This window comes from Eschscholzia californica, unplaced genomic scaffold (genome assembly GCF_041429995.1).
Source record: "Eschscholzia californica isolate CP2 unplaced genomic scaffold, dmEscCali1.0.p SCAF_2, whole genome shotgun sequence".
In the NCBI taxonomy this organism is placed as follows: domain Eukaryota; kingdom Viridiplantae; phylum Streptophyta; class Magnoliopsida; order Ranunculales; family Papaveraceae; genus Eschscholzia; species Eschscholzia californica.
The window spans coordinates 36233037-36258446 of record NW_028238309.1 but is presented as its reverse complement, the minus strand read 5'-3'; the positions used below and the strand labels follow the sequence as shown (position 1 = coordinate 36258446).

The following is a 25410-nucleotide window of genomic DNA, read 5'->3' as shown; positions in this document are numbered from 1 at the left end:
CTCACCTCACTCTCTCCACCTCACCTCACTCTCTCTCCACCTCACCTCTTTATCTTCTCCGATTAGGTCGCCGGCCGGAAACATGAAAAAAAAAAATTCACTCTCTCTCTCTGGAAACTCCGGCGAAGGGGTTTCCCTTCGCCGGAGTTCCGGTCTGTTGAAGAACAGACCGGAACTGGTCTGTTCTTCAACAGACCAGATCTGGCTTGTTGAAGAACAGACGCCGGAGTTTCTAGAGAGAGAGAGAGAGTGAAAGTTTTTTTTTTGTCATGGTCGCCGGCCGGAAACTTAGTCGGAGAAGACAAAGAGGAGGTGGAGAGAGAGTGAGGTGAGGTGGAGAGAGAGTGAGGTGAGGTGGAGTGTTTTTTTTTATCTCCCCTTAAAATTTATTTCCCCGGAAAATTTCTAAAATTCTACATATTCCCTTTAAAATTTCACACCCCGGAAACTATTTAGCTTTCCCCAAAGCGCTGGCCATTTTTTACCGTGACTATTATTTTAGAGAGAGAGAGTGTACATTTTAGTTGGGAGAGAGAGAAAAAAATCAAGTATTATTATTGTCCGACGCTTTGGGGAAAGCAAAATAGTTTCCGGGGTTTGAAGACTTGGTCAAAAATTGGTCAATTTTGTTTGACAATTTTATTTTGTGGAAAGCAAAATAGCTTCTCCACCTTAGCTCTCTCTCTCTCTCCACCTCACTTCTCTCTCTCCTCCTCATCTTCTCTCTCCCCACCACTCTCTATTCCGACCGGCGACCATGAAAAAAAAATTTCATTCTCTCTCTCTCTCTAGAAACTCCGGGTAAGGGGTTTCCCTTCGCCGGAGTCCCGTTCTGTTCTTCAACAGACCTGTTCGGATCTGTTGAAGAACAGACCGGAACTCCGGCGAAGGGAAACCCCTTCGCCGGAGTTTCTAGAGAGAGATAGAGTGAGTGAATTTTTTTTTTTCATGGTCACCTGCCGGAAAATTTTCCGGTCGGCGACCTAGTCGGAGAAGAAAGAGAGGTGAGGTGGAGAGAGAGAGAGTGAGGCGAGGTGGAGTGTTTTTTTCCCCTTAAAATTTATTTTCCCGGAAAATTTCTGAAATTCTACATATTTTCTTTAAAATTTCATACCCGGGAAAATATTTAGCTTTCCCCAAAACGCTGGCCTTATAATTCCAGTGGTAGTCACATATGTAATTTTCTAGAAAACAACCCCCACGAGTGACTTTTCTAGTTCTAACAAGATTTTTTCTAATGATAATATCGCGTATGGTACACTACGATTTTGCATTTTCTTACTGTTTTTTATAGTGCGTTTTCTTACTGTTAGGACTCTGATTTATGGAGCTGTCGCTTATTTCCTTTATCAGCTTTAATTCCCACAAACCATTGGGCCTTGGGCTTTGGCCCCTTCAAGAAAACAGAAAGGAAATCCTTACCTGATACTTCTAACCAAACACGTCCAAACGAAGAGGGCTGGGAGAGAGAGAGAAAAGCAACGAAAGAGGAGAAAGGGAAAAAGAGTTGGAAAAATGGCAGGAGGAATGGATGTGAAGAAGAACATACACGTAGAGGATTGGAACGCAGCTAGAGAGAATCTCGAACACAACTTCCGATGGACTCGACGCAACTTTGCTCTCTTGGGTATCTTCGGTATCGCTGTCCCCATCCTTGTTTACAAGGGCATCGTCAGAGATTTCGTAATTAAACCCTAATCTACTCTTTAATTTCACTGTATCTCTCTCTCTCTTTGTGATTCGATTGATTTACTTTGTTCTTATTGTGCAACTCATTTGATGCCACTTTTACAGAGAGTTTAGATCCCTTTTGACATTTCATAATTAAACCCTAATTTTCGAACACCCATTTCGCTTTCGATCCATAGTTTAGATAGGTTGTAGAGAAAAATTGAGATACCCAAAATACAGATTTAGGTGGTTTTTCCTTAAGCAGACCCCAAATCTAACTTAGAGGTCTAATCGACTTGAATAAGCTTTCAGAATGTTTGTTTTGTCCGACTCGCGTGATGTGTGTTGTTGTTAGATTTTGACTGATTCTCGGTCCCTTTTAAATAGACCCTTTAGACTCAAATGACCCAGACGAGTCATGTGAGAATAGTCCCACACGGGAGAACGGTAATCTAGTAACCAAGTATATAATGTCTAGGTCCTCACCGCTCATTGCCAATTAGTTTTGAGTTGGATCACCACAAACTCAACATAGTATGAGAGCTAGATCAACACGTGCTCCATGTCCCCCGAAAAAAAAAACACGTGTTAGGCTAAAAGAACGCCACACCTGAGGGGGCGTGTGAGAATAGTCCCACATGATCTAGTAACCAATAATTTAATGTCTAGGCCCTCTCCACTCACTGCCAACTGGTTTTGAATTGGATGACCACAAACGTAACAAGTCAGATTCAACACAATGAGATAAAAACAAAAACCACCTTAGCTAACCTCGAGGATTTAATTCCGTAGGTTGAATTTCTCTGCTGAGTTCTATAAAAGGTCTGCATTTTGGTCTAGGTTAGACACTTTGAAGCCTGAATCCCCAAATGGGTATCTTGATACACATTATACTTGATCCTTTTGTTGCTTGATGAAGTTATTTTCAGCTCATATCCTCATTCAATCAATTCTTATAATCCCATGCTTTTTTAATCTATCAATCCACATTATCATATATTTTTGTGGAATTATAATGTTCTTAATGTTGATTCCCACTTTTGTTAATGTTTTAATTCATTTGAAGAACAAATTTCTTGGATTTATTTATTTCATTATTGTTTGTGTCACAGCATATGCAAGATGAAGATGCAGGGAGACCACACAGGAAATTTTTGTGAAAGAATTGTGAAATTGCTTCATAATAATGGTGGTTTTAGGATAACCATCTGCATCACCAACTTTGCTTTTCCCATTTCGTGTTGTTCTTTGTCTTTGATGGAAACCTTGATTGTGTTTTATTTCGATAAACCTGAAAACTTATCAAAGATTTAGTTTGTTTGTGTTTCCAGTGTTGTCAATCGTATGAGTTGCCTGTGTGCCTTTGTTACAAATTTTTATTTTTATTGATGCAGTTGAATGAATCTTATCTGCTGTACTGTTATACTTATTTCAGTTTTCTTCGATTTAGATAAAATTAGTTGTCTTGTAATCTTATGGATGGTTAGATTTGGAGCAGACACGATGGTTTGTGCTTGAAAAATTCGTTCTTGAAGATGTTTCGTGAAAATGAAAGTACCATATTCTTTCGAAGTTTCAGTGTTTTCAAATGGTTCTTCATGTCAAACAGTTAAGAACTTTGTACTAGTTTCATTTTGAGTCTAGATAACAGACAGTGGAAAGAGATCAGAGAAACGGAGTTGTCGCCACTCTCCATCAAGAAACTAAAAGGACAGAGTATCTACTAGGTGTTAGTTGTTACTAATCTTAATTGAGGGTTAGTCATTTCTTCTGTCAGTTTGCTGCAATAGTTTTTCTAAACTGGGAGCTTCTACTGTTTGTATGATTACCTATAATGTGGGAATTGGTATATTACTCATGATGATGTGTGAGAGTTTATTGCAGCAAGATTCGATATAGGAACTCATGAGAAGGGGAAGAACAGAGTGGCCCTTGAAACATTGAAGTGGACTCGAGATTCGGTTTCTTTAAGATCGAAGGAGAAGTGGAACTAACATAGTTCAAGCCCTTCAAGGAAAGAAGAATAATGTGAACTGGACTTAAACCTGAGCTATAAAAGAACATACAGGGCTCGAGAGCTGGTTGGCTCTTTTGTCTCAGTTTACTTATGCACCTGAAAAGGTGAACAGATCGATGTCGATTCACAGGGATAACTCAAGTGGACTAGAAATTGGCTGTTATTTATCCACAAAAACTAATAAAAAATTAAACCTAATTGTCCAAGGGATAAAATATGTAAAGGAGAGTTTCAGATTGTTAGACACAAAGCAACCAAAGACATAAAAGAAGAAACAATTAAACTTGAACTAATTGCTAATGGTTGGGAGGCTAGGGTTTATCCCAAATGTTAGAGAGGTTGAGGAATTCGGAGACCCATGAAGATATATTTATGTAAATGTTTTGCTTAGTTTCGATTTTTGAGTTCGAGCTCTTCTCAACACTCAAGTGGATACCCTAAGGTCTAGTTTATAAGTAATTAGCGCGCCTACTCAAAGTACTATCATGTTCAATTAAGATCCGAGTCTCAATCGGGAATGAAGAATAACAACTATGAAGTTTGTGTGATATAAGGCATGAAACAAGCCCACGTTTTATTTTGTCATATTCATATTGGTGGTCTGAACTCATAAAATGTAGAGTTTTCATTTGAATTTCGGGCGTTACAAGTAGCACTGGAAGGGTGTTGTAGTTTTCTCATTCAGAATTTCGGGCCTTAGAAGTAGCACTGGAAGGAGTAGTAGTTTTCTCGATGCACCCGAAACATAATTGGAGACAACAGGTTATCCAACCTTAGATGAATTAACATCCAAGGGAAACGAAGATATATTCTTATATGAAAGTTTCTATTTTCAAGCATTTCTTGTCGGTATAGGTGAAACATATCTTTCACTGTTCGTCAGTTCCAACATATGATTCTACTTTTTCTTCAACAATAACAATATATTCTACATCAGAGAGATACACTGTTGACTGTTTGTATAATTGCAAATTAGTAGTGGATACTTTGATGAAGTTCGTAAATTGAAGAGTGCTATAACAAGATTGAATGCCCGGATTCAAAAGGTATGGTTATATGTCCCTTTTTCGGGTATCTCAAATTTTCTTTCCAAATGAAGTTGTTCTTTGAGTAACTTCAGCGTTCTCGTATCGTAATTAGAAGACTTCATGTTTCCTTATGATTTAGTTATTCATGGTTTTGGAACTTCGTTTATGTTAATTTTCTAATTTTTTTTTTCTTTTAGAGGAACAAATTTGAGTTGAAGAACCTGAAGAAGGATAATACCTTTTCAACTTGGAGCCATACTAAAAAGAAGCGAGCTGAGAGGAGACGATTTGCAACCACCAAACTGATCGGCAATTCCCGTTTTTGTCTGGTGCTAAAGTTTCATACTTAGGTTGAATTAGGATCGTTCAAAATTCAGCGACCAGGTTCAGGGGGTGAACTGCCCCAGGGCGGGGAGTACAACCCTTTTCCTGTTGCCAGAAGGGTTAATTCCTCACATGCAATCATGATGGAAGGTGACGTGGAAGATGGAAATCTGGGGCCTTATCAAGATAGGCCGAGGACTTTCCCTGTCATGCGTAGTAAGCCTTATACTCCACTGGTAAAGATCCACTATTTAGTTACTGTTACTTGCTTAATGTGATATGTTAGCTGTCATATTACATGTTTATGCATCGTCCAATGGATACTGTTAGTTTTTTACTTATGTATCTCAGTGCGAAGAGCTCTGTGAAGCTGCCAATTTTTGTTGGAAATTTTCACCTTTGTGAATCTTTATGCAATTTTTTGCCAAGTGAGCAATGTCATAGTTGAAAAAATCTTAATAAGTAGAGCAGTTAGAACCCTTTAGTTTGAAATTTATCTACTTCTACATTCCCATCTGTGGAAACAGGTTGAACATTTGAGTTGTAATCCTATTTTCAGCTTTGTTTTTCTTATTTGACATGGTGGCTAAAGGAGTCAAAATAGCACCCTTCCCCTATGTCATGAATCATGATGCGTAACTATATATTGTATCTGATATTAATCTTGTTTAGGGCCAAAACTGTTGACATATTGATTGAGGCATGAAGTGCTAGGGTGAGTAAGAGGAAAACTAGAAAGATGTATCTTAAGTTGGTAAATCTGCATCAAATTAGGAGTAACTCTAGTTGGTTGACTCAGTCTTCTTTGCTAGTTGCGTTCACTGAAAGGACTAGAAATCTAGAAGGGGCTCGGTTTATATTTGCTGAGTGGCGACAGTGCCTGCTGCTATTAGTGGTGAACTGAAAGACAACATGATTTAAAAGTTGATTATTCATTTGTTCTTGAAACAGTAATAAAGTTGAAGTACATGAACAAATTGAAAACAAACCAAATTGAAATATTTAAGCAGTTTAGCATCTTACTGGCGTTCTGAATTTCTTAACAATGTCATGCCATTTAAAATGTTTACCCATTTTTCAGAAACTAAAATGACAACTTTGCAATGTTATTATACATGTTTCCTGGCTCTATCTATAGCATTCTTGTTATGTTTATAGCATGCATTAGTTTACCTTTTTTGGTTTACTAACTGTTCGTTTTGCACAGGTTTTACGGATTGTAATGGGACTTAATGTTCGTGTCCTTATTGTCCTTTCTGTCCTGGGCTTGGGAGCTCTACTCTATATTGGAGCAAAAACTTCCCCTGTTATCGTGTTTGTTTTCTCCATTTGTATTCTCAGCTTCCTGTTCTCCATATATCTTACAAGATGGGTGCTTGCCAAGGATGAAGGACCTCCAGAGATGGTTCAGGTATTTGCCTTTTTCTATCAGGTTTTAGTGAATTCTATCTGTAATAATATTGGCAAGGTTCGATTCCTTGTAAGGACTTCTTCAACATAGGATAGTATTTTTTTTTATCACCGATTAGTTGAATCTATACTTGTAGAGTGTCATATGTTGTTATCTCTGAAGTGTTTGGCTGGCTGGTGGAATATTAAACTGGGGGCTGGGCGTGGGTGGATACCATATTAGATAGATATAGCTATTTTAGCAATCCATATTTTATAGTTATTTGATACACACATGCACGATAAATTATAACTTGAATCGGCAGATAAGTTATACATTAGTGTACATATGGAATCCACTTATCTGACTGAGAAATCATAATTTTTTTTACTGTCACTCAAAAAGCGCAAAATCAGAGAGGTGGGTACCAAAGCTATCTTGAGAGGCCGGGGGATTAAGGCCTTGCCTTCGATAACGTAGAATCAATGCCAACAGATTACTTCCTGTCTAAGTATTCTAGTACAACTTCTACATGGTAACAAATGAGACTATTGATATGTGATATTTAGAGTTCTAGTTATTTTTTCTGCTAGGTCATCTATATTAGCATCATTCATTCTCTTGTCCAGTTTTGATCTTTCGGCATGATCTTTAGTGTCCATTTTCATTTCTTCTGTTTTAGATATTAATATATGAACTGCAAAATCTAGTGGAACAAATGGAAGATTATTACTTGTTCTTTTAGAGTTCCATTGCGCAATTGATTCAGTAGATTATTCTTTTCTTAGATATCAGAAGCAATACGAGATGGTGCAGAAGGCTTCTTCAGGACTCAGTATGGCACTATATCCAAGATGGCATTTGTGCTAGCATTTGTGATTCTTATAATCTATTTGTTCCGCAGTACAAGTCCTCACCAACAATCACTTGGAAGGTAGGCTATCTAACTCTTTCTCACGGTTATTTTCCTGTCCAAATAGTTGAGTCTAACTTCATTTTCTTGCGATAATGTTCAGGACGGCATCTGCTTATATTACAGTCGCTGCTTTTCTGCTAGGTGCTCTATGTTCAGGTATCGCTGGCTATGTGGGTATGTGGGTGTCTGTTCGAGCAAATGTTCGAGTCTCTAGTGCTGCCAGACGGTCTGCAAGAGAGGCATTGCAGGTACCTGTTTATGTATCTGAATTTCCGTTGTTTTGCTTATAAACCAGTTCTGTTTGCCTAACATATTGCAATATATTGTATGCAGATAGCTGTTCGTGCTGGTGGTTTCTCAGCAATTGTTGTTGTTGCGTTGGCTGTTATGGGAGTTGCTATCCTTTATGCGACGTTTTACGTTTAACTGGGGGTAGACACTGACGGATCCATGAAGGTCACTGATTGTAAGTTGTTCCTTAGTAAAAAAATCAATAGTACACATAATTTTCCTTTGCATTTCATATTTTGTCTTGATAGTTGATTACTTGATTGCTTTTGAGAGTCACTGAGCTTACTTTTTTCTTTGAGAATTTGCGAAAAGCAGTAGGCACCATTGCACCGTCACACATATATGGGAGTCTAAGGCCTAAGAGTAAACCATTTACAAAATAAGATGTGAGAAGCGCATGCAAATTTGTTATTACTTATGAAGAATTTGAAGTTGATCCTTTACGCCATTGAAACCAGAAGCGCATAAAGGCTTGTGTGTAATATATATATATATAAGCCGACATTTGTAAGATAATTTTGTTCAGCAGAAATCTTGAATTTCATCCTCCTACGAAATTCTTAGATTCCATTTCTTTTTTCCAAATTTTCCATGGATGGTGAAGAAAGTTACCTCCCACATGATTTTCTTAATGGATTTCCACCAAGGTTTTATGAGATGAGAAGTGTTTTTTTTGAAACGTAGATGAGATGAGAGGTTTTTCTCCATTGATTTGTGAAGGTCTAAGGGTAATTCAATACCTCCAAGAAGTGCCTCCAGACTTTAGCTGAGAATCCTAACGAACAAACCCATATAGCTTGTGGCTGTTGTTTTCTCTGATATTTTACGCGGTTGACACCTTAGATCTATTCGCTAGATAAAATATGTATGCCGTAATCTATCCTGGGGATGTAGCTTCAATGCAGACCTCCCATATAAAGAACAATACCTTTTTGGGTGCATTTGCTCTGCAATGATCCTTGCAGTTGAATGTTGAGTTGATATGACCTCCCAACCCTTCATAGTATCAGGGCTGCTAAAAATGTCGCTAAAAATGTCACTCTATCTGCCCTCATTGCACCAATGATCCCTTTCAGTACCTAAATGAATCCCCCTTTTCCTAGCTTAATTTTATGAACCTTTGAAGAGCCCTGTCTTCATTAGTGAATACTCTGCATACGGAAATTCTTTTCTATGCGATTTTCGTTTGTTTGGATCCATGGCGAAGGTATTTTCCTCTAGGAAGGCTATTCATTGTTTTTATTCCATGAATCCTCTCTGCTGAGTTTAATTGCTTATAAAGGCATCAGTACCTTTTGGCGTTATGTGATAAGTTACTCGTAGACTGTATGCCCTTCTAACTTTCATGTAACCTTTTGCTATCGGTGGGTTTTGTCCTTATCTAGTAATCTTTTCTTTCTGTTGTTGTGTTTGTTCGTCAGTGCCACTTGTTCTAGTGGGCTATGGTTTTGGTGCTTCATTTGTTGCCCTTTTCGCCCAGTTGGGTGGTGGAATATATACTAAAGCAGCTGATGTTGGAGCTGATCGTTGGAAAAGTAGAGCAAGGGATACCTGAGGATGATCCTCGAAATCCTGCAGTCATTGCTGATCTGGTACTTTTACCTTTCTTTTATAAAATCTATGAATCAGCATTATGAATTTTCGACCTTTTTCTTCTTGAGGTTGTCTATTGCACGGAATGGTGTAGAGGTTTCACTTAGAGTTTGTCACTTCGTTAGGGATCTAAATTGCTTCACAAAATTCTGTTTTTAAACTTTCTAGTAAGTTAGTAACTAAGTACTAATTAGGAAAATGCGAGGCACACTTCTGTATTTAAATCTTTTGATACCAACGCACGAAGGACTTGCTATTTTTTTTAAAGGAAGAAAGAATTTGGGGTGATAAAGAAAATTATACAAGTAAAATATTGTACAAAACAACCAAAATGGTTGCACAAGGGGTATGGTGAAGAATCAATGTGATCTTATTTCCTTTTTCCAATAAGAAATATCTTCGAGTCTTCAGCAAACCCGATGCTTACCGTACTTAAGAGTAAGAACCCTTCTTCACCTGGAGTATTTCTTTCTTTTCCGCATGTCAAGTTTCAAGGTCCTTAAAAGAAAATCCTTCTTTCACCAGAAGTTCTTGGTTTTAATACATCAATGGGTACGCTACTAATACTCTACATTTTCTACTTTTTTTCTGAATTGACTACAATGGTCATTACAAAGGCATTGATACATTGATATGATGTGATAAAGCGATAACTGCCGTATAAGTACTGGCCTAAAGCCCGATGAAATAAATGGCCTAAAGCCCGACGAATTAAATGGCCTGCAGCCCACATAAACTATCTTATTTATACCCAAATTCAATATTCCTGGATTTGCACTTCCATGGATCGAACCTGTGACCTCCGCATAGCGGAGTAGATGTACTTACCAACTGGGCTTGCAATGTGTACCAACACCACAAATGATAAATTGTAACCAATTCTGTAATTTTTTCCGTAAGGTTTCAAATGTAGTCGTTAGGTTCTACTGAAATTAATGTTAATACCGTTATTATTTTGAAGGTTGGAGACAACGTAGGTGATTGTGCAGCTCGAGGTGCGGATCTATTTGAGAGTATTGCTGCAGAAATCATCAGTGCTATGATACTCGGGGGAACAATGGCTAAACGCTGCAAAATTGAAGGTTGAGCATTTTAGTCTGTTTATATTCTTAAAAGTTTCAAACTTAGATTATACGATGCCTGCAGTACTGTCTAACAAGGACACTCTGTCTCAATGTCTCTAAGATAGTAAGTTGTGATTTCTTGGACTCCTATAGTGATCATGTATTTGTCACATACCGGTACTTACCCAAAGAAACGTATATTGGTGCCCTTATTTTGCTCAAATAATATACTTCCTTTTATTTTTAATTTTTTCAAGTAAACACTTGAACTTCATTTATCCGAGCTCGTGTATATATGCATATTCTCTTTATGCTTTAGAAAGTAGAAGATTTATGAAAATACATCTATAAATGGTAAGAGTATAGGCCAAGAGGATTGTTTGACCCTAATCTACTTATTTGTTACGCTTTGTACTGAAACATATCAAAGCATATCTTTTGTTTGGTGTTGATATGATGGGGATTGAGTTATACTACATTAGATTTGCATTACAAATCGCATCTTGAACATGTGGACCAAATACTCTTCTTTTGCAACCACAGCAGAGGTTCTGTGAGAAGTAAATTGAGTTAGTCGTAAAAAGGAAAAGCAAGGTAAATTCAAATTTCATCGTGTATCAAGGTTGTCCGCTGTTTCTGCTGCATAATGCTTTAGAAGCTAACCTTTATCCCGTACCTCCGTTTGGTAGTTCTGTTTTGATAGTTTGTCTGATGATTTCTTCAAGCTGATAATTAGTTTCTTCTTATTTAACAAGATTCAGCTTTTTCATATTGCAACCCAACATCTTCAAATGCCTGACATTTTTCTGGTTCAAGTTACATCTCAGTGATATTATAATTATGTCGAATGAATTTATCTTGAAGAGTGACACCTGACAAGTCCCTTTTCCTGCAGATCCATCTGGGTTCATCTTGTTTCCTCTTGTTATTCACTCTTTCGACTTGATTATATCTTCAATTGGAATACTCTCAATCAGGGGCACACGCAGTTCTGGTTCTCTGGTTCCTATAGAGGATCCAATGGCAATTCTTCAAAAAGGCTATTCAATTACAATAGTCTTAGCAGTTATAACATTTGGACTGGTAAGGCCTCATCCATAGCAGAAACGTTTTAATATTTTGCAACCATTCATTCCAAAAAAAGAAGATATTTTTCAACCATTAATTGCTATTACTGTAGAGTGGATAACTTCCTCATTTATGACATATTACTATTTCTACAGTCTACCCGATGGATGCTTTACACTGAGCAAGCACCTACAGCATGGCTCAACTTCGCTTTATGTGGCTTGGTTGGAATTATGACAGCCTATGCTTTTGTCTGGATCACGAAGTATTATACTGATTACAAGCATGAACCAGTACGAACATTAGCTCTTTCAAGTGCTTCAGGACATGGGACTAACATAATTGCAGGTGTCAGCTTGGGTTTGGAATCAACTGCCCTACCAGTTCTTGTAATTGGTGTTGCTATTATTTCGGCTTTCTGGCTTGGTCATACTTCGGGTTTGGTGGATGACATTGGAAACCGTACTGGCGGCCTGTTTGGGACTGCTGTAGCAACAATGGGAATGCTTAGTACGGCTGCTTATGTTCTCACCATGGATATGTTCGGCCCTATAGCTGATAATGCAGGTGGAATTGTTGAGATGAGCCAACAGGTAAAACTTAATGCATATGAAAATTTTATTTTGCCTTCAATTTCTAATACTTCGTTAGGTGGACCTTGGGGTTCGACTTCAACTTATCATGTTTTTTGCAGCCTGAAAGTGTTCGTGAGATCACTGATCTTCTTGATGCTGTGGGGAACACCACAAAGGCGACCACAAAAGGTTTTGCTATTGGATCAGCTGCACTTGCTTCCTTCTTGCTATTTAGTGCGTATATGGATGAAGTAGCCTTATTTGCTGGTTCAGCTTTCCATCAGGTTAGCTAAGTTTCAATTTGTTTTTCTTTTAGACACGTAAGATTCGAAATTCAGTCTCCTCTCTAGAAAGACACATACACTACCGCCCAACTGAAGTGGGCTTCACAAAGATTAGTCGCAGCTATTTGAAACGTAGAGCTCAAGTATTCAACCATGAGAGTATTCCAATTCTAATTTCAATAGATGTGCAATTTTCAAATGATTTTTCTGTTGTGTATCTCAAGATAACATTGGCAAATAACCGATTTGCAGGTTGATATTGCAATTCCAGAAGTTTTTGTCGGAGGTTTGTTGGGCTCTATGCTTATCTACTAATTCAGTGCATGGGCCTGTTCAGCAGTGGGTCGAACTGCCCAAGAAGTTGTTAATGAAGTGCGAAGACAATTCATTGAGAGACCCAGTATAATGGTAAGTCAATTCAAAACAACTCTAGCTCTATGTTTCATATCTCCATTTGAATGATTCATGAATCTACTAAACATCCTAAAACAGGAGTATAAGGAGAAACCAGACTATGGTCGCTGTGTAGCAATTGTGGCATCTGCATCTTTGCGGGAGATGATAAAGCCTGGTGCTTTAGCAATTATTTCGCCCATTGTGGTTGGTGAGTCTTTCATCTTTATTATGAACAAAACCGCTGGTTACTACTACTCTCTCTCTCTCTCTACATATGTATATATATATATATATATATATATATATATATATATATATATATATATATATATGCACATCTATTGTATAGAACACAAAGGTGTCTTTGGAGCTCGACAGTACAGTTCTTTTCTAGATATTCACAATCATCTCATTTACATATTGAATCTCTTCATCCATTGGATTATATACCACATTTTTAAAAACCAACCCACCCTCAATTTCTGTTTCTAAAAGCTTCTCATAGACCACACAATTTACGTAGGAAAACCCCATATTTCGACTTCTTTTGACTCCCAACCATTGCCAATAACCAACACATACCCCCACTTTATCTAACTTCCTATTCATGAACTGCTCACCCACTTCACCTAATCTATTTAAGGTTTATTTTCATAGCTCTATCCTTTTTTTGGCCAGAGAAGCGTAATAATGGGATGTTTGCTGTTTTCAACTTATCTCTTGGAACTGTGTTTCTCTTCCCCTGTCTCTTTTATGTGATTGTTCATCCTTCAATTTATTTTTCATGCAAATTCTCTAAATTCTTATCTTTTATTTTTCTTGCTTCTTTTTTGATATAGATTCTTCAATGTTTTTATTTTTATTTTTCCCGTGCCAACGACATGGGCTTCACCCTAGTATATATACATATATATGTATATGTATATATGTGGATACATATATAGACACACACACACGCACACACTAGGTATAACCTTGCCCATATGGCACATACAGTTCTGTTTTGCACATAATTCCAATGAGTAATTATCGAGGTCACATGGTCGAGAAATAAGCTATTAATGTAAACCGAGTCGTTTTCTGTCTTTTACCTCTCTCCCCTTCGCTTGAGTATGTGTGGAGGTGGGGAAGAAGAGAGATAAAGTGACTCGCCCATGGTCGAGAAATAAGCTATTAATTTTGTAAGACAGAAATATACAGAGAGAAGTAGTTTTAGAGAAAAATAGAAAGTCAGAATTAAAAGTAAGAAGACATAATATTCATTCAGGGCATCTTGGAAAGCTACTTTATTAATCAAATCTGATAATCTGAACTGTCTAATGTCTTTGCACAAAATCAAATCTGCTAGTTAAAAACGATAAAAACCTACCTACTTTATTATATAAATATATATATTCAAGTTCTGATGGTTATGGGTTGCAGGCTTCTTGTTTCGGTGGTTGGGACACTTTACAGGACATCCTCTACTCGGTGCTAAAGTTGTGGCATCTATGCTAATGTTTGCAACTGTCTCTGGTATTCTTATGGCTCTTTTCCTAAACACAGCGGGTGGTGCTTGGGATAATGCAAAGAAGTATATAGAGACTGGAGCTTTAGGAGGCAAGGGAAGTGATTGTCATAAAGCTGCAATCACTGGCGATACGTAAGTTCATAAATTCAATCTGGAAAATTTGTCAAAACCCCATAGGCCAAATTTTCTTTTGTAAGAAGGGATGTATAAATGTTTGGTCTAGTAAGGTTTGCCATAAATTTGTACATACCTTATCTTTGAAAATCATAGAAACTACTTAGGATGGAACTGGAAATTTTAACAAGTCAAAATTTCCTCCCGAATGAATCTTGTCCTTTCAGTATTGACTATTCTAATGAGCTGTTCGGCTAATACATGTTTGTGTTGCAGAGTGGGAGACCCTTTTAAGGACACTGCTGGACCATCGATCCATGTCCTTATCAAAATGCTTGCAACCATTACTCTAGTTATGGCGCCAGTTTTCCTGTGAGACCTCATCTTTATACTTTTTCATTTCTTCTTCTTTCAGTTCTCATTCTCCCAAGAATACGACATCAATCAGACGATTCCCTAATTTTGATGACATAGTACATTCGGCTGTCTTAATTGAGCTTTTTCAGTTCTCTCTCTCACACACAGATATTGATATTGAGTAGATAGAGAGAGAAAGTGAGTGGATCCAGGTTACTATTGTTCTTCATAACTTTTTAAATTGTTGATATATACTTTGATTATCTTAAAATATGTTGTTCTTGTTGATCAATTTCTCTTCTTAGATTGATAAAGGAACCATCTTTTAAAGTTTAAGTCATCTTTTAGGTTGTTAGAAAACATAAATAGTTTTCATAGGGTTCTCAAATGACTCATTTGCTAATCCGAGCTTCCAAGGAATCATAAGAGAAAGTTCTAAAGATTAGCCCTAGTTTAATTTCTTTGATATTTAGATTGATTTCCTAGTTTTTATAGTTATTACTTCAATAAAAATCATCTTTCCATTGATTAAGCTTCCAAAATGAAGGGTTTAAAGATTCTATACAAATTTATGTTGCTTTTTTTGTAGTTTTAGTTTGTAAAAACTTTGGAAATTGTTGGGTTTGTTAGGTTTGAGGAAGGAAAGATGCTAGCTTGTAGTGGAGCTGGAGTTATGGGTGGAGTTCAAGAGCTAAATTTGACTAAAGGTTCCAACTTTCTTCCGAAGTTGAGTACTTTTACTGGTAGCTTTCCAGTTCCAGTTAGACTTAATATCGCAAGGCCGTGTAAAGCTTCTTCTATTGAAGGGAGCTTAGTTACTGGAAGGCCTCCTTCGTCTGTGTCAGTTCCTATTCCTGAAGTTGCAGGTGATCTGAAACTTATCGTTAGAATTTTTTTTTGTCTATTTATTTCTACTCTGATTTCTATAGAAGAAATGTTATTGCTTTTTGAGTAGATATTGTAAGAATAGTCCCACATGGGAGAAGGGGTATCTAGCAACCAAGAATATAATGTCTAGGTCCTCTCCACTCATTGCCAATTGGTTTTGAGTTGGATGACCACAAACTTAACAGATATTCCTCGAAAGATATCTGAGTCCTTGAGTGGGAATAACTATATTTCAGCTCTCTGAAGTTACTTCCGTTCCCTAGAATATTTATATTTCTAGGGTAACAAGTATCGGTGCTTATCTTTGTAATTACTCTGTGTACCGACGATGTACCCTTTTTTAACAATAAAATTAACAATTCATTGACCTGAAAGTGAAGGAAAAATTTGATTTCTCCATTGTATTATAGAAGGTTGTTCTTCTTATTAAAAAGCTAGTATTGCATTTCTTAACTTGTACGAAGCGAACTGTCCGCTCCAATTTTTATTTGGCGTGTGTGTGAGGCTTGGTGGAGCATTGTAAGACTGGGTTATATATATGTGCGGGTTCAAGCGTAACAAATGTCAAGGCATTTGTGGGCTTGTGGGGCATTCGCGGAAAAACAAAATCCTGTGCACCTTAGGCTTCGGTCTGGATGGTAAAACCAGGATCAATATCATTGACAGCCGAGGCTTAGGTTGTTATAATGTTTGTGGTGTCTCAGTATTTGTGTGTGTGTGTGTGTATGTGTGTGTGTGTATATATATAGATATATATTGCAGTACGAGTTGCAACTACTAACTTGAGTCTGACTCGGGAATATTGCATTCTGTTATACAGGAAGTGTATTTGTAGACAATGGTCTCAGCGAAGCAGATCCTGAAGTACGGGCAATTATTGACAGTGAAAAGAATCGGCAATTTAACAGCTTAGAACTCATTGCTTCAGAAAATTTTACATCTCGCGCAGTGATGGAAGCTGTTGGTTCTTGCCTCACCAATAAGTATTCTGAAGGACTTCCTGGTAAAAGGTAAAACAATCATTAATGTTTCCTTTGAGTTTCAGTTATTACTATATTATATCTTTGGATGCAATTAATGGTTTATGTATCTGACTTAGGTACTATGGTGGAAATGAGTACATTGATGAGCTTGAGACCCTCTGTCAACAGAGGGCTTTGGCTGCATTTCATTTAGATGGAAAGAAGTGGGGAGTTAATGTCCAGCCTTTGTCTGGTTCTCCTGCCAATTTTGCAGTTTACACTGCACTTCTTAACCCACATGACCGAATTATGGTAAGCTAGTCATTTCATGTTCAATTTTAGGTTTGCCATTTCAACTGTTTGATGCGGATTTGTTGAACTTCTTTTTTTAGCTTTCATGTTGAAGTTGTATTAATTCGTTCAAGTGTTTGACTTAGGGTTTGGACCTTCCTCATGGAGGCCACTTGTCACATGGGTTCATGACTCCCAAGAGACAGGTCTCGGCCACTTCTATTTATTTTGAATCAATGCCTTATCGGCTTGATGAATCTACAGGTGATGGTTTTACATTATTTGGTTGAATCAGTGTAAAATGTTGTTATTGTTGTCTATTGTATTTGTTAGTTTTCATGCTTACCTCTATTTGCTTACAGGTCTTATTGATTCCGACATGCTCGAGAAAACAGCAACTTTATTCCGACCCAAGATCATCATTGTTGGTGCTAGTGCATATCCTCGAGATTTTGATTATCCTCGTGTCCGAAAGGTATTTATCCTCACGGGTTGTATTTTAATCAAGAATTGGGATCGTTGCAGATTAATTATCGATTAATTACCTCTATATGCAAATAATTGTTCTCGTCTACCTTGTTTTTGAAGATTGCAGATGCTGTTGGTGCTTTCCTCATGATGGATATGGCTCACATAAGTGGTCTCGTTGCTGCTTCTGTACTTAAAGATCCCTTTGCATATTGCGATGTCGTGACTACTACCACACACAAGGTACAACCAGAACCATTTACAAAGTTAACAAGATATTATTGGCTATATGTGAGGGTTGCATTTCGTGCAAATTTTTGTAGGAGTTAAATAAAGCTGTTGAAATATACCTGTGTGAAATGTATGCTCCTTTTAGTGTTTTTTTTCCAGTGTAGGATAAGGATAATCATATCCATTACTTAATTACTTATTGGATAGTCACAGCCACTCAGCCAGTCCAATGTTGTGAAGTTTTGTATGTACATCTTGTGGACTTGCACAGTTGCACAAAGTCGTGTTTATGTCCATAAAATACCATTACTACCTCAGGACCAGGTTAATGTCGATTTTTGTATAATTTGGAAATGATTGATGGAGAACTAGAAACTGTAAGTAAAGACAAGAAACGAATAACTAAGCCAAGAGAATATTTTTGTAGCTGTAGGAACATTTGGATATTTAGGTTGTCTTATCACTCTTATCTGATACATCATATGGGTGGTGAAATTTACGTTTAGTACTCAAGTCCATGTTGCACAGGAGTAAAGCGATGAACTAAGAGTGCACTGGCCCCAATATTTGGGGTTTCACAATCTTTAATCGCTATGGTTTTGTCCATATCTAATTCTCTAAGATCAACATTTGGGTGACAAGTTGTTCAAACCAGCAATCTACAAACATGGGTTAACCCCTAGGCGGTTCAATTATGTATCACAGTCCTTGACTTTATAATATCTCTGTATATACCTAATAGCTTAAGACACTTGGCAGTCTTTGAGAGGTCCCAGAGGTGGCATGATATTCTTCAAGAAAGATCCAGTTCTTGGAATTGACATGGAGACTGCTATCAACAATGCTGTTTTTCCAGGTTTACAGGTCAGTGGATCACTCGTTTCTCTGTTTATTCATTGTATTTAGATGCTAATCTCAAACATCATATGTTTAACACTAGTCTACGAGGTCGCATGCAAGAACAAATAATAAACTAGAAACTGAAAGTAGAATACCTGGATTCGCTTTCCCGAATAAGATTCTAACTCCTTTATCCCGAAGATGAGAGCTCCAATTGTCGCTCCTCGACTTGAGATACCCGAGTAAGTGACTTGATTTCCCTTCTTTAATGTCAGCTATGACTCCATTCAAGGTTGAGAAGAAGAACCATTCTTCTTTTGCCTGTTTAGATAGATTGGGAGTTTTTTCTCAAAACCCTCTCTCTCTACTTAGCTGTCTGAGAGAGAGAGAGAAATAATTTTTCTCTTGAGAAAAATCCACACCTTTTCTGTTCTATAATGGTCCTTATATAGAGAAACCCTAATAGGAATCCCATTCCCATCAGGTTTCAATAAGAGCCCCAGAAAAGATAAACTTGTCAGAAACCCTTTCTGACTGGGAATCCCTTCCATCTGGGATTCCCTGTAGGGTTTCCCTTAATAGTGTGGCCGGCCACCTAAGCCCATTAATGGGTTTGGCCTGGCCGACCCATCCATTTTGTGTGGTCTGTTCCAACAACCCATTACTGGGTTTGGCCTGGCCGACCCATCCATTTTATGTGGTCGGTTCCGACAACCCATTACTGGGTTTGATCTAGTCGACCCATGAATGGGTTTTACACTTTTCCGGGCTTCCCTTTCGAAATCGATTCTTTCTATCTTTTTGCGCCTATCAAATAGGATCATATCCATTTATAAGAAAGCTCCCACTAGTCAACTCTCTCCGATGAAGCCACCACTCTTTGGGGTAACCCGTTATAGGATCCGATCTATGTTAGTCGCGGATTATTAAGGTGATCCGGCGATCGTAAGCGGCTTCTAGCTAAGCATTACGATCCGTAATTGGACCGGACTAGATGATCTTCCGGAAAAAGTCATCGTTATCCTAACTGACAAATTGAACACATGGTCATCTTGGTCGAAGGACACTCCTTCGGAAGGACATCTCCTTCAAACCGAACAGATATATCCTTCAGTTAGTCTCTAGTTTTGTATGTTTTAGGATACTTGGCATCATAGAAGAGATGTATCTCCATGGACCTGAGAATTTAGAGGATTTTTTTTCACTAGGGAACCAAAGGAAGGCTCTTTCCTTATACATTTCATCAACGATCTTTCTCCATACGCTCTGCAGCTCTTGCCCGTATCTCAAAACCCATTTACAGATTAAGGCTTGATTCGACCATTCCAAATTTTTTATACCTAAGCCTCCTGACTTTTGGCTGATATTTATTTTGGACCAAGCAACCCAATGATTCTTCCTCTTGTTATTGGTCGAACCACACAAAAAGTTTTTGATAATTCTATCAATCTTCTTCCTGATGGATACAGGCATTAGAAAAAGGGAGCGAAAGTAAATTGGTATGGCTGTGAGAGGGCTCTTAATCAACACAATTCTTCCTCCTTTAGACAGGAACCTACACTTCCACGAAGACAATCCATTTTGAAGTTTATCAATAACAGGATTCCAGAAGGACTTGCATTTTGGCGATTTTCCTAGAGGCATCCCCAAATAAGAGAAGGGAAGGTTTTCTTGTTTATAATGCAACGTACTTTTGACTTCATCTAGAAAAACTTGCTCTGTATTCACCCCAATAATATTAGATTAATCTCAGTTGATAACCTGTAAGAGATTCGAATTATTGAAGAACCATATTAAGAGCTTGAAATTGTTCAATCTTAGCTTCCTGAAATATCACTGTATGATCATCTGCAAATTGGAGATGAGAGATCTCACTCCCCTGTGCATTGACCCTGAGCCCATGTGATCTGTTAGATGCTATGGCTTCTTTCATTAGCCCAGAAGAAACCTGACCTACTAGAATGAAGATAAAGGGGGATAGAGGATGATCGCCTTGTCGCAACCCTTTGAAGTTGTTGAAGAAACCACTCGATTCTCCATTGATCAAGATTGAAAAATGAGTTGAACTCATACCTTGTTTAACCCATCTTCTCCATCTCGATTCGAATGCTATTGAGAAACCACTCGATTCGGAAGTTGGATTAAAAGAGAGCGAAGCATATGGCTAGGAGCATTTTTAGTAAAATTATTTCATATCAATATAATGAAAACCAGCTATAATCAAATTCTTTCACTATAATATTCCCAATATGTGTAAAAGAAAAAAGAAACAACATTCAAATCTCACTACAACACACAAAAAAGTAAAATCATGCATTGTTAAGGGTATAGAATAGAATATCACTTAACAAAACGTATTCATATTGTAATGATCACTATCCGACTATAAATAAATTTTCCTCCCTGCAGATGATCATATTAACCTAATCTTTGATCAATTCCCAGCACTCTTTCTAGAAAAATACTATGTGGCACTCCAAATTTTTCTATCTAACTACCCATATACACCACCCCACCCCAAATGAATTCTATAATGTAAATAATTTCTTCACTAAATAGCTAAATGATCACCTCAAAACGATCATTTTTAGGTAAAGGTCTAAAGGCCCTCTCATTGTTTAAAACTTTCATGGTTTAGAGTACCGTTCGAGCAATGCGAGTACAATACTATATTAGTGGAGTAGTACTAATAGAAGTCTCTTGGGACGAACTTGCGAAGAAAATCTCATCGAGCATGTTTGTTTCGATGAAGTAATTATTCGTAACATATTCCTCCACCGTTTGAGACTTCGTCAATATACTTGTTTCCATTGTATCCATGTATGGAAAATCTTCTAAACCTAATGGTGGATATGGGAATTGTTGTGATCTTGAAATTTTTGACAATGTAGTTATACCCTGTAACAAGATTAAAAACAAAAACAAATGATAACTAAGTAATAAGTTAATCAAATAAATAATAAACTAATCAAAGAAAGTAGGAAATATAAGATGAAAATTGATGATATAGAAGAAGAAAAAAAAGTAGAAAGGTTGTTTCTAAAGGAAGATGAGGATGATGAGTGAGACACCATCATAAATGGTAAAGTGAGTGATATCTAGTGACCTATTTGAGATTAAGATTCAAAATTTATTCACTTTTTCTTTGTTCAAAGGTTTCATGATTAGAGGGCAGATACCAAATAAATGAGAAAAGTTATATAGAGATGCATGCAGTCAACAGTTCTTTTTGAATAAGTGATCAAAGAATTCAAGTTGTAATGCTGAAACTTTATTTCAGCGTGTCCTGAAATCAAGGGAGTTCTCTTTTTGGTCATGGTCCTCATCAATCAAATACCTGGAAGCTTTAGAGTACTTTCTTTGTTCAAATGTCCAGTCACCCACAACTATCTGTCAAGATTACCATATTGTATATATGGATTTTTTTTTATCTTACTCCCTCGACACTAATTGATAATTGAGTTTGTAACTTTTAGTAATATGTAATTGAACAACCCTCCTTAGATTTACTATTTCTGTCCAAATTAGTGAAGTCATGTTTGGAATATGAAATTTAATCACTAATTAAATAGAAATAATCTATGGGCAAAATAAATTTATACTAATCTTATTCCTGATCAAATCAAATACTATTATAAGGTACAAGAATTACTAGATATCACTTTAAAGGTCGGTGTTCCTCGTAATCACATTTGTTTCCTATGCCAAACTCAGCCATTAATTACTAGAAATCACTCTAAAGGTCGTTATTCCTCATAAGTTTAGACCAATTATTCGCGTACGTAAATCACTAAATGATTATGTTGAGGAAGATTATTACTGATGGTGCCCATAAACCTTCTCTATTGTAATAAGACCAAAGAAACATTTGAACTTATACATACCTCATGAGTGGCAGCAGCTGGTTTATATGATGAGTCCAAAATGTTTAAGCTTGAATGGTTGATGGAGCTATTTGCTTCGTCGCGGTGAAGTAGAAGATACTGATCCTCGGTTCTACTTGTATTGTTAGGTGTTCCTTGAGTAATCTCCGAAGAAGATGTATCAGAAGAATTAAGAGGAAACTTAGAAAAGTCTTGTTGATAATAAAAATTTTCTTCTTCTAATGCTACTCCAATTGGATCTCTACAATACAAAACGATATCGTTTGCATCATCCCCTGTCGAAACGAATGAAAAGCTCTTTCGGGAAGAAGTATTGCCTTCTTGTCCTTGTCTTGTTTTTGGTACATGGCTAGTTTTCTTTAGTACTCTACACAATGCACAAGTGTCCTGCATTTTTTAACCACAATTAATGTCAAATGTAGCTACCCATTACCCAAATGGGATTAGTTAAGACATAATCAAAGAATAACTAATTACCTAATTCCAACCATACACTACAAAAATGAAGGCCATTTATGACGGAATGAAACCATCGGAAATATAAGAAAGACTGTTGGAAAAAGATAATTCCAACGATCTCTATCCGTCGTAAAATGGTCATAAATAAGGGCGACGCAAATACTATTTCGCCGAGAGGATCCGTCGGAAAAATTTTCATTTTCGACGACGTACTTGAAGAATCCCGCCGGAAAAAGCCGGTTAAATGTGAACTAAGCTCGGCCTATTTCCGATGGTTTGTTTTTGCAGATCCGTCGGAAATAGTGGTCAAAGTATTTTCGTCAGTTTATGTTCCGGCGAAAATAGTGTTTTTTTTTTTTTTAAATCGCTTCTTTGCTGCCGCTGTCAATTATTACGGACCTGGTGAAAAATATAACATAAACCTGCTAACAATATAAAAACTAAACATTCACGAGAATAACAAATTAAAACTAGTGGATATTTAGCATGTCGTAGTGATAAGTATTGAATTGATATTGTTATAGCAATGACTCATTTCATATGTAGTTATTATTTTAAATTGAACTGAATATTATGTTTAGTTTTGTAATCTACTGTTTTATTGTGGTTATACCAAAATGTCATGTCGTAGTCCGTTTTAATCGCAAAATTATTATATGTTCTTATGTTAAATTACTAAGTTATTGAATGTAAACATGAAATATAGTACTCCATTTTAATCACAAAATTTCAACATATATACCTTTAGAGTTGATAGACGATATTCGTGCATGATCCAATTAGTACGAATACCATGAGGAGCACGACCTCTATAATAAACCAACGTTTTCTTCATACCAACGGGACGCTTGTGCGATTGTACTATTCTATCTTTTCCAGTTGCTTTCCAATAACCAGATCGTGTTGCCCGATTAGTTCTTGACCCGTTTGGATACTTTCTATCTCTTGGACTAAAGAAATACCACTCCATATCTTTGCTTGGTAAAAATGACTTATCTGTATAATAACAAATTAGTATATAAACACATAATTAACAATAAGTGGATCATTATTAATTAAGATCTAATCATTAGTTAGGTTTTAATTACCTGGTAAGTCCCAAGGCTCACATTTGTAGAGATCAACTTCGGGAATTATTTCAAGTTCGATAGACTGACCTTTGATCTTACGATCCAGATAATAAACTACGAGTTCTTCGTCTGTTGGATGAAAACGAAAACCGGGTGGTAAGGTAATGGGTGCCATTGGAATCTCATACACAAGGCACAAGGAAGAGAGAGTAAAGATGGAGAGATAGATATATATATATATATATAGAGAGAGAGAGAGAGAGTTCTGTAGATGACTGCCTCGTACGATGGATATTGAACTAAATAGCTCCCTGTTAAGATGAGTTGTAAAGTAAAAGCCCTTAGACATTTAATATATTAGGATGCTATACAATCCATGCAATTTAGTATCTCAATTAAGTTTTTTTTTTGGGAAATGATAAAGATACAAAAGATTTTGACAAAAAAACTTTCCAGCTGATGTGACGGGTGTGGTTTCAAACTTTGACCAAATCTAGGTTGTTGAGAGATGAAAATCACAACCGCCACATCAGCTGGGAACTAGTTTTTGTCAAAAAATTTTGTGATTCTAGCATCTCTCTTTTTTTTTAGTTGAAAAGTATCTCAATTAAGTTAGGACAGGTGAAAATAATATTTAATAAATTTTAGCAAAAATTACCAAACGACCTTCTAATCTATTACTAATAAATTGTTGAGGAGTGCTTCGCTACAAGAAAAACTATGCAAACTATAGGTAGAAATTATGTATGGTACTTCCTTTCAAAGAATGTTTGGACTCCTTTACTATGGAGCATTTCTTTTCCTAGTGAAACTTAATATATGAAAGATTGAAAAAGTGTTTCTGTTGTTGTGGCAGAAGAAGTCTTCGCATCTTAATACGTGTATTAAAATTATTCGTAACTATTAGAGTGGGATCTATTTTTTGGAGAATATGAGTAGAACCAATAACAAGGATAATTCTAGTGGAGCGTCTCGCTCAATCGCTAGAGAGATAGTTCACTAGTAGACCCAGAACTAAGTAATTCGACTCATTCACATACAGATGATGAATGTTTGGAATACATATTATGCAAGGAGGCATTTCTTTCGCTCTTCGAATTAAAGGGTACTATTAAACCGGTCTATTTTCGGCGTCATATACAGAGGGTATTCGTCATACACGTGTAAGATTTTTTTTTCGTGCTAAACCTGCCGTTCTACCTAATTTTTATTCTTTCTAATCCGTCTTCTTATCATCTTCAATCAAGGTCTTTATACTTTTCAAAATTTGCAACTAAGTGAACTTTCATCTCTTGCTTGAGACTCTAAAGCCTTCCGATGAACGAGGTCTACAATCAAGAAAATGAACACATGATCTTCTTTTGGTGGATTTTGTTCTGGTCAAGTAAAACCCATGCAATGTTTTTACGCAAGAAAAACTACTCTCTATTCACAGAGTTTCATTAAAGTTCGGGAGAAAAAAAAAGAGTGTGAGTCTGTTAAAATACAAGCCAATTTTAGTAGCACGAATTTGCTATAATTGTTTTATTCAAGTTGTGCAAACTATTAGCAATATAGATCACGGACTAGAGTGTACGTAGTCCTTTTCGAATAATTCCAAAGAATACAATGAAATAATGAAACTCTTAAGATGAAATAATCAACATGATAAAAAGAAGAAATATAGGAAGATAGAAAAAGGAAATTTGTAATAATGGGAGTAAATGAGGGGTAATGAAA

General features: G+C 36.8%; 3 protein-coding genes and 1 pseudogene across 9 annotated transcripts; 3 read left to right on the top strand and 1 right to left on the bottom strand.

Moving 5' to 3' along the window:
* The first annotated feature begins 1380 nt into the window (after positions 1 to 1380).
* LOC147557629 (uncharacterized) lies at positions 1381 to 3077 on the top strand. The gene is made up of 2 exons (XM_086658445.1): positions 1381 to 1683; positions 2784 to 3077. The coding sequence occupies exons 1-2, from the start codon at positions 1516 to 1518 to the stop codon at positions 2829 to 2831; spliced, it is 216 nt and encodes a 71-aa protein (XP_086514571.1). The 5' UTR covers positions 1381 to 1515; the 3' UTR covers positions 2832 to 3077.
* Positions 3078 to 5147: 2070 nt separating this feature from the next.
* Positions 5148 to 14617, top strand: LOC147557628 (pyrophosphate-energized membrane proton pump 3-like; annotated as a pseudogene). The gene is made up of 14 exons (XR_015234101.1): positions 5148 to 5276; positions 6248 to 6451; positions 7219 to 7364; positions 7447 to 7594; positions 7680 to 7812; positions 9059 to 9229; positions 10192 to 10312; positions 11190 to 11377; positions 11518 to 11955; positions 12057 to 12221; positions 12474 to 12629; positions 12714 to 12825; positions 14040 to 14259; positions 14518 to 14617. The product of XR_015234101.1 is annotated as a pyrophosphate-energized membrane proton pump 3-like (transcript).
* A 53-nt stretch (positions 14618 to 14670) lies between these two features.
* Positions 14671 to 21880, top strand: LOC147557627 (serine hydroxymethyltransferase 3, chloroplastic-like). Of its 6 annotated transcripts, none has more exons than XM_086658439.1 (9): positions 14671 to 14810; positions 15229 to 15464; positions 16307 to 16496; positions 16586 to 16760; positions 16886 to 17003; positions 17102 to 17214; positions 17328 to 17450; positions 18198 to 18302; positions 21559 to 21880. In XM_086658439.1, the coding sequence occupies exons 2-9, from the start codon at positions 15245 to 15247 to the stop codon at positions 21730 to 21732; spliced, it is 1218 nt and encodes a 405-aa protein (XP_086514565.1). In that variant the 5' UTR covers positions 14671 to 14810; positions 15229 to 15244; the 3' UTR covers positions 21733 to 21880. The 6 variants fall into 6 exon arrangements, with proteins under 6 accessions (XP_086514565.1, XP_086514569.1, XP_086514567.1 ...); XM_086658443.1 differs by having other exon boundaries at positions 21434 to 21880; XM_086658441.1 differs by lacking the exon at positions 21559 to 21880 and adding an exon at positions 19748 to 20093.
* On the bottom strand, positions 20577 to 24006 carry LOC147557626 (protein NTM1-like 9). Its single transcript, XM_086658444.1, has 4 exons — positions 23710 to 24006; positions 23364 to 23617; positions 22163 to 22549; positions 20577 to 21176 (listed from the first exon to the last, which is right to left on the bottom strand). The coding sequence occupies exons 1-4, from the start codon at positions 23864 to 23866 to the stop codon at positions 20946 to 20948; spliced, it is 1029 nt and encodes a 342-aa protein (XP_086514570.1). The 5' UTR covers positions 23867 to 24006; the 3' UTR covers positions 20577 to 20945.
* Positions 24007 to 25410: the final 1404 nt, after the last annotated feature.

Coding starts and splice junctions, on each gene's coding strand:
- LOC147557629 (XM_086658445.1), top strand. CDS start 1,516: ATGGCAGGAGGAATGGATGTGAAGAAGAACATACACGTAGAGGATTGG. Junction 1,684..2,783: donor AGGGCATCGTCAGAGATTTC/GTAATTAAACCC, acceptor TTTGTGTCACAG/CATATGCAAGATGAAGATGC.
- LOC147557627 (XM_086658439.1), top strand. CDS start 15,245: ATGCTAGCTTGTAGTGGAGCTGGAGTTATGGGTGGAGTTCAAGAGCTA. Junction 16,761..16,885: donor ACCCACATGACCGAATTATG/GTAAGCTAGTCA, acceptor TGTTTGACTTAG/GGTTTGGACCTTCCTCATGG. Junction 17,451..18,197: donor TGACTACTACCACACACAAG/GTACAACCAGAA, acceptor GACACTTGGCAG/TCTTTGAGAGGTCCCAGAGG.
- LOC147557626 (XM_086658444.1), bottom strand. CDS start 23,866: ATGGCACCCATTACCTTACCACCCGGTTTTCGTTTTCATCCAACAGAC. Junction 23,618..23,709: donor TGAGCCTTGGGACTTACCAG/GTAATTAAAACC, acceptor GTTATTATACAG/ATAAGTCATTTTTACCAAGC. Junction 22,550..23,363: donor ATCGTCTATCAACTCTAAAG/GTATATATGTTG, acceptor TAAAAAATGCAG/GACACTTGTGCATTGTGTAG.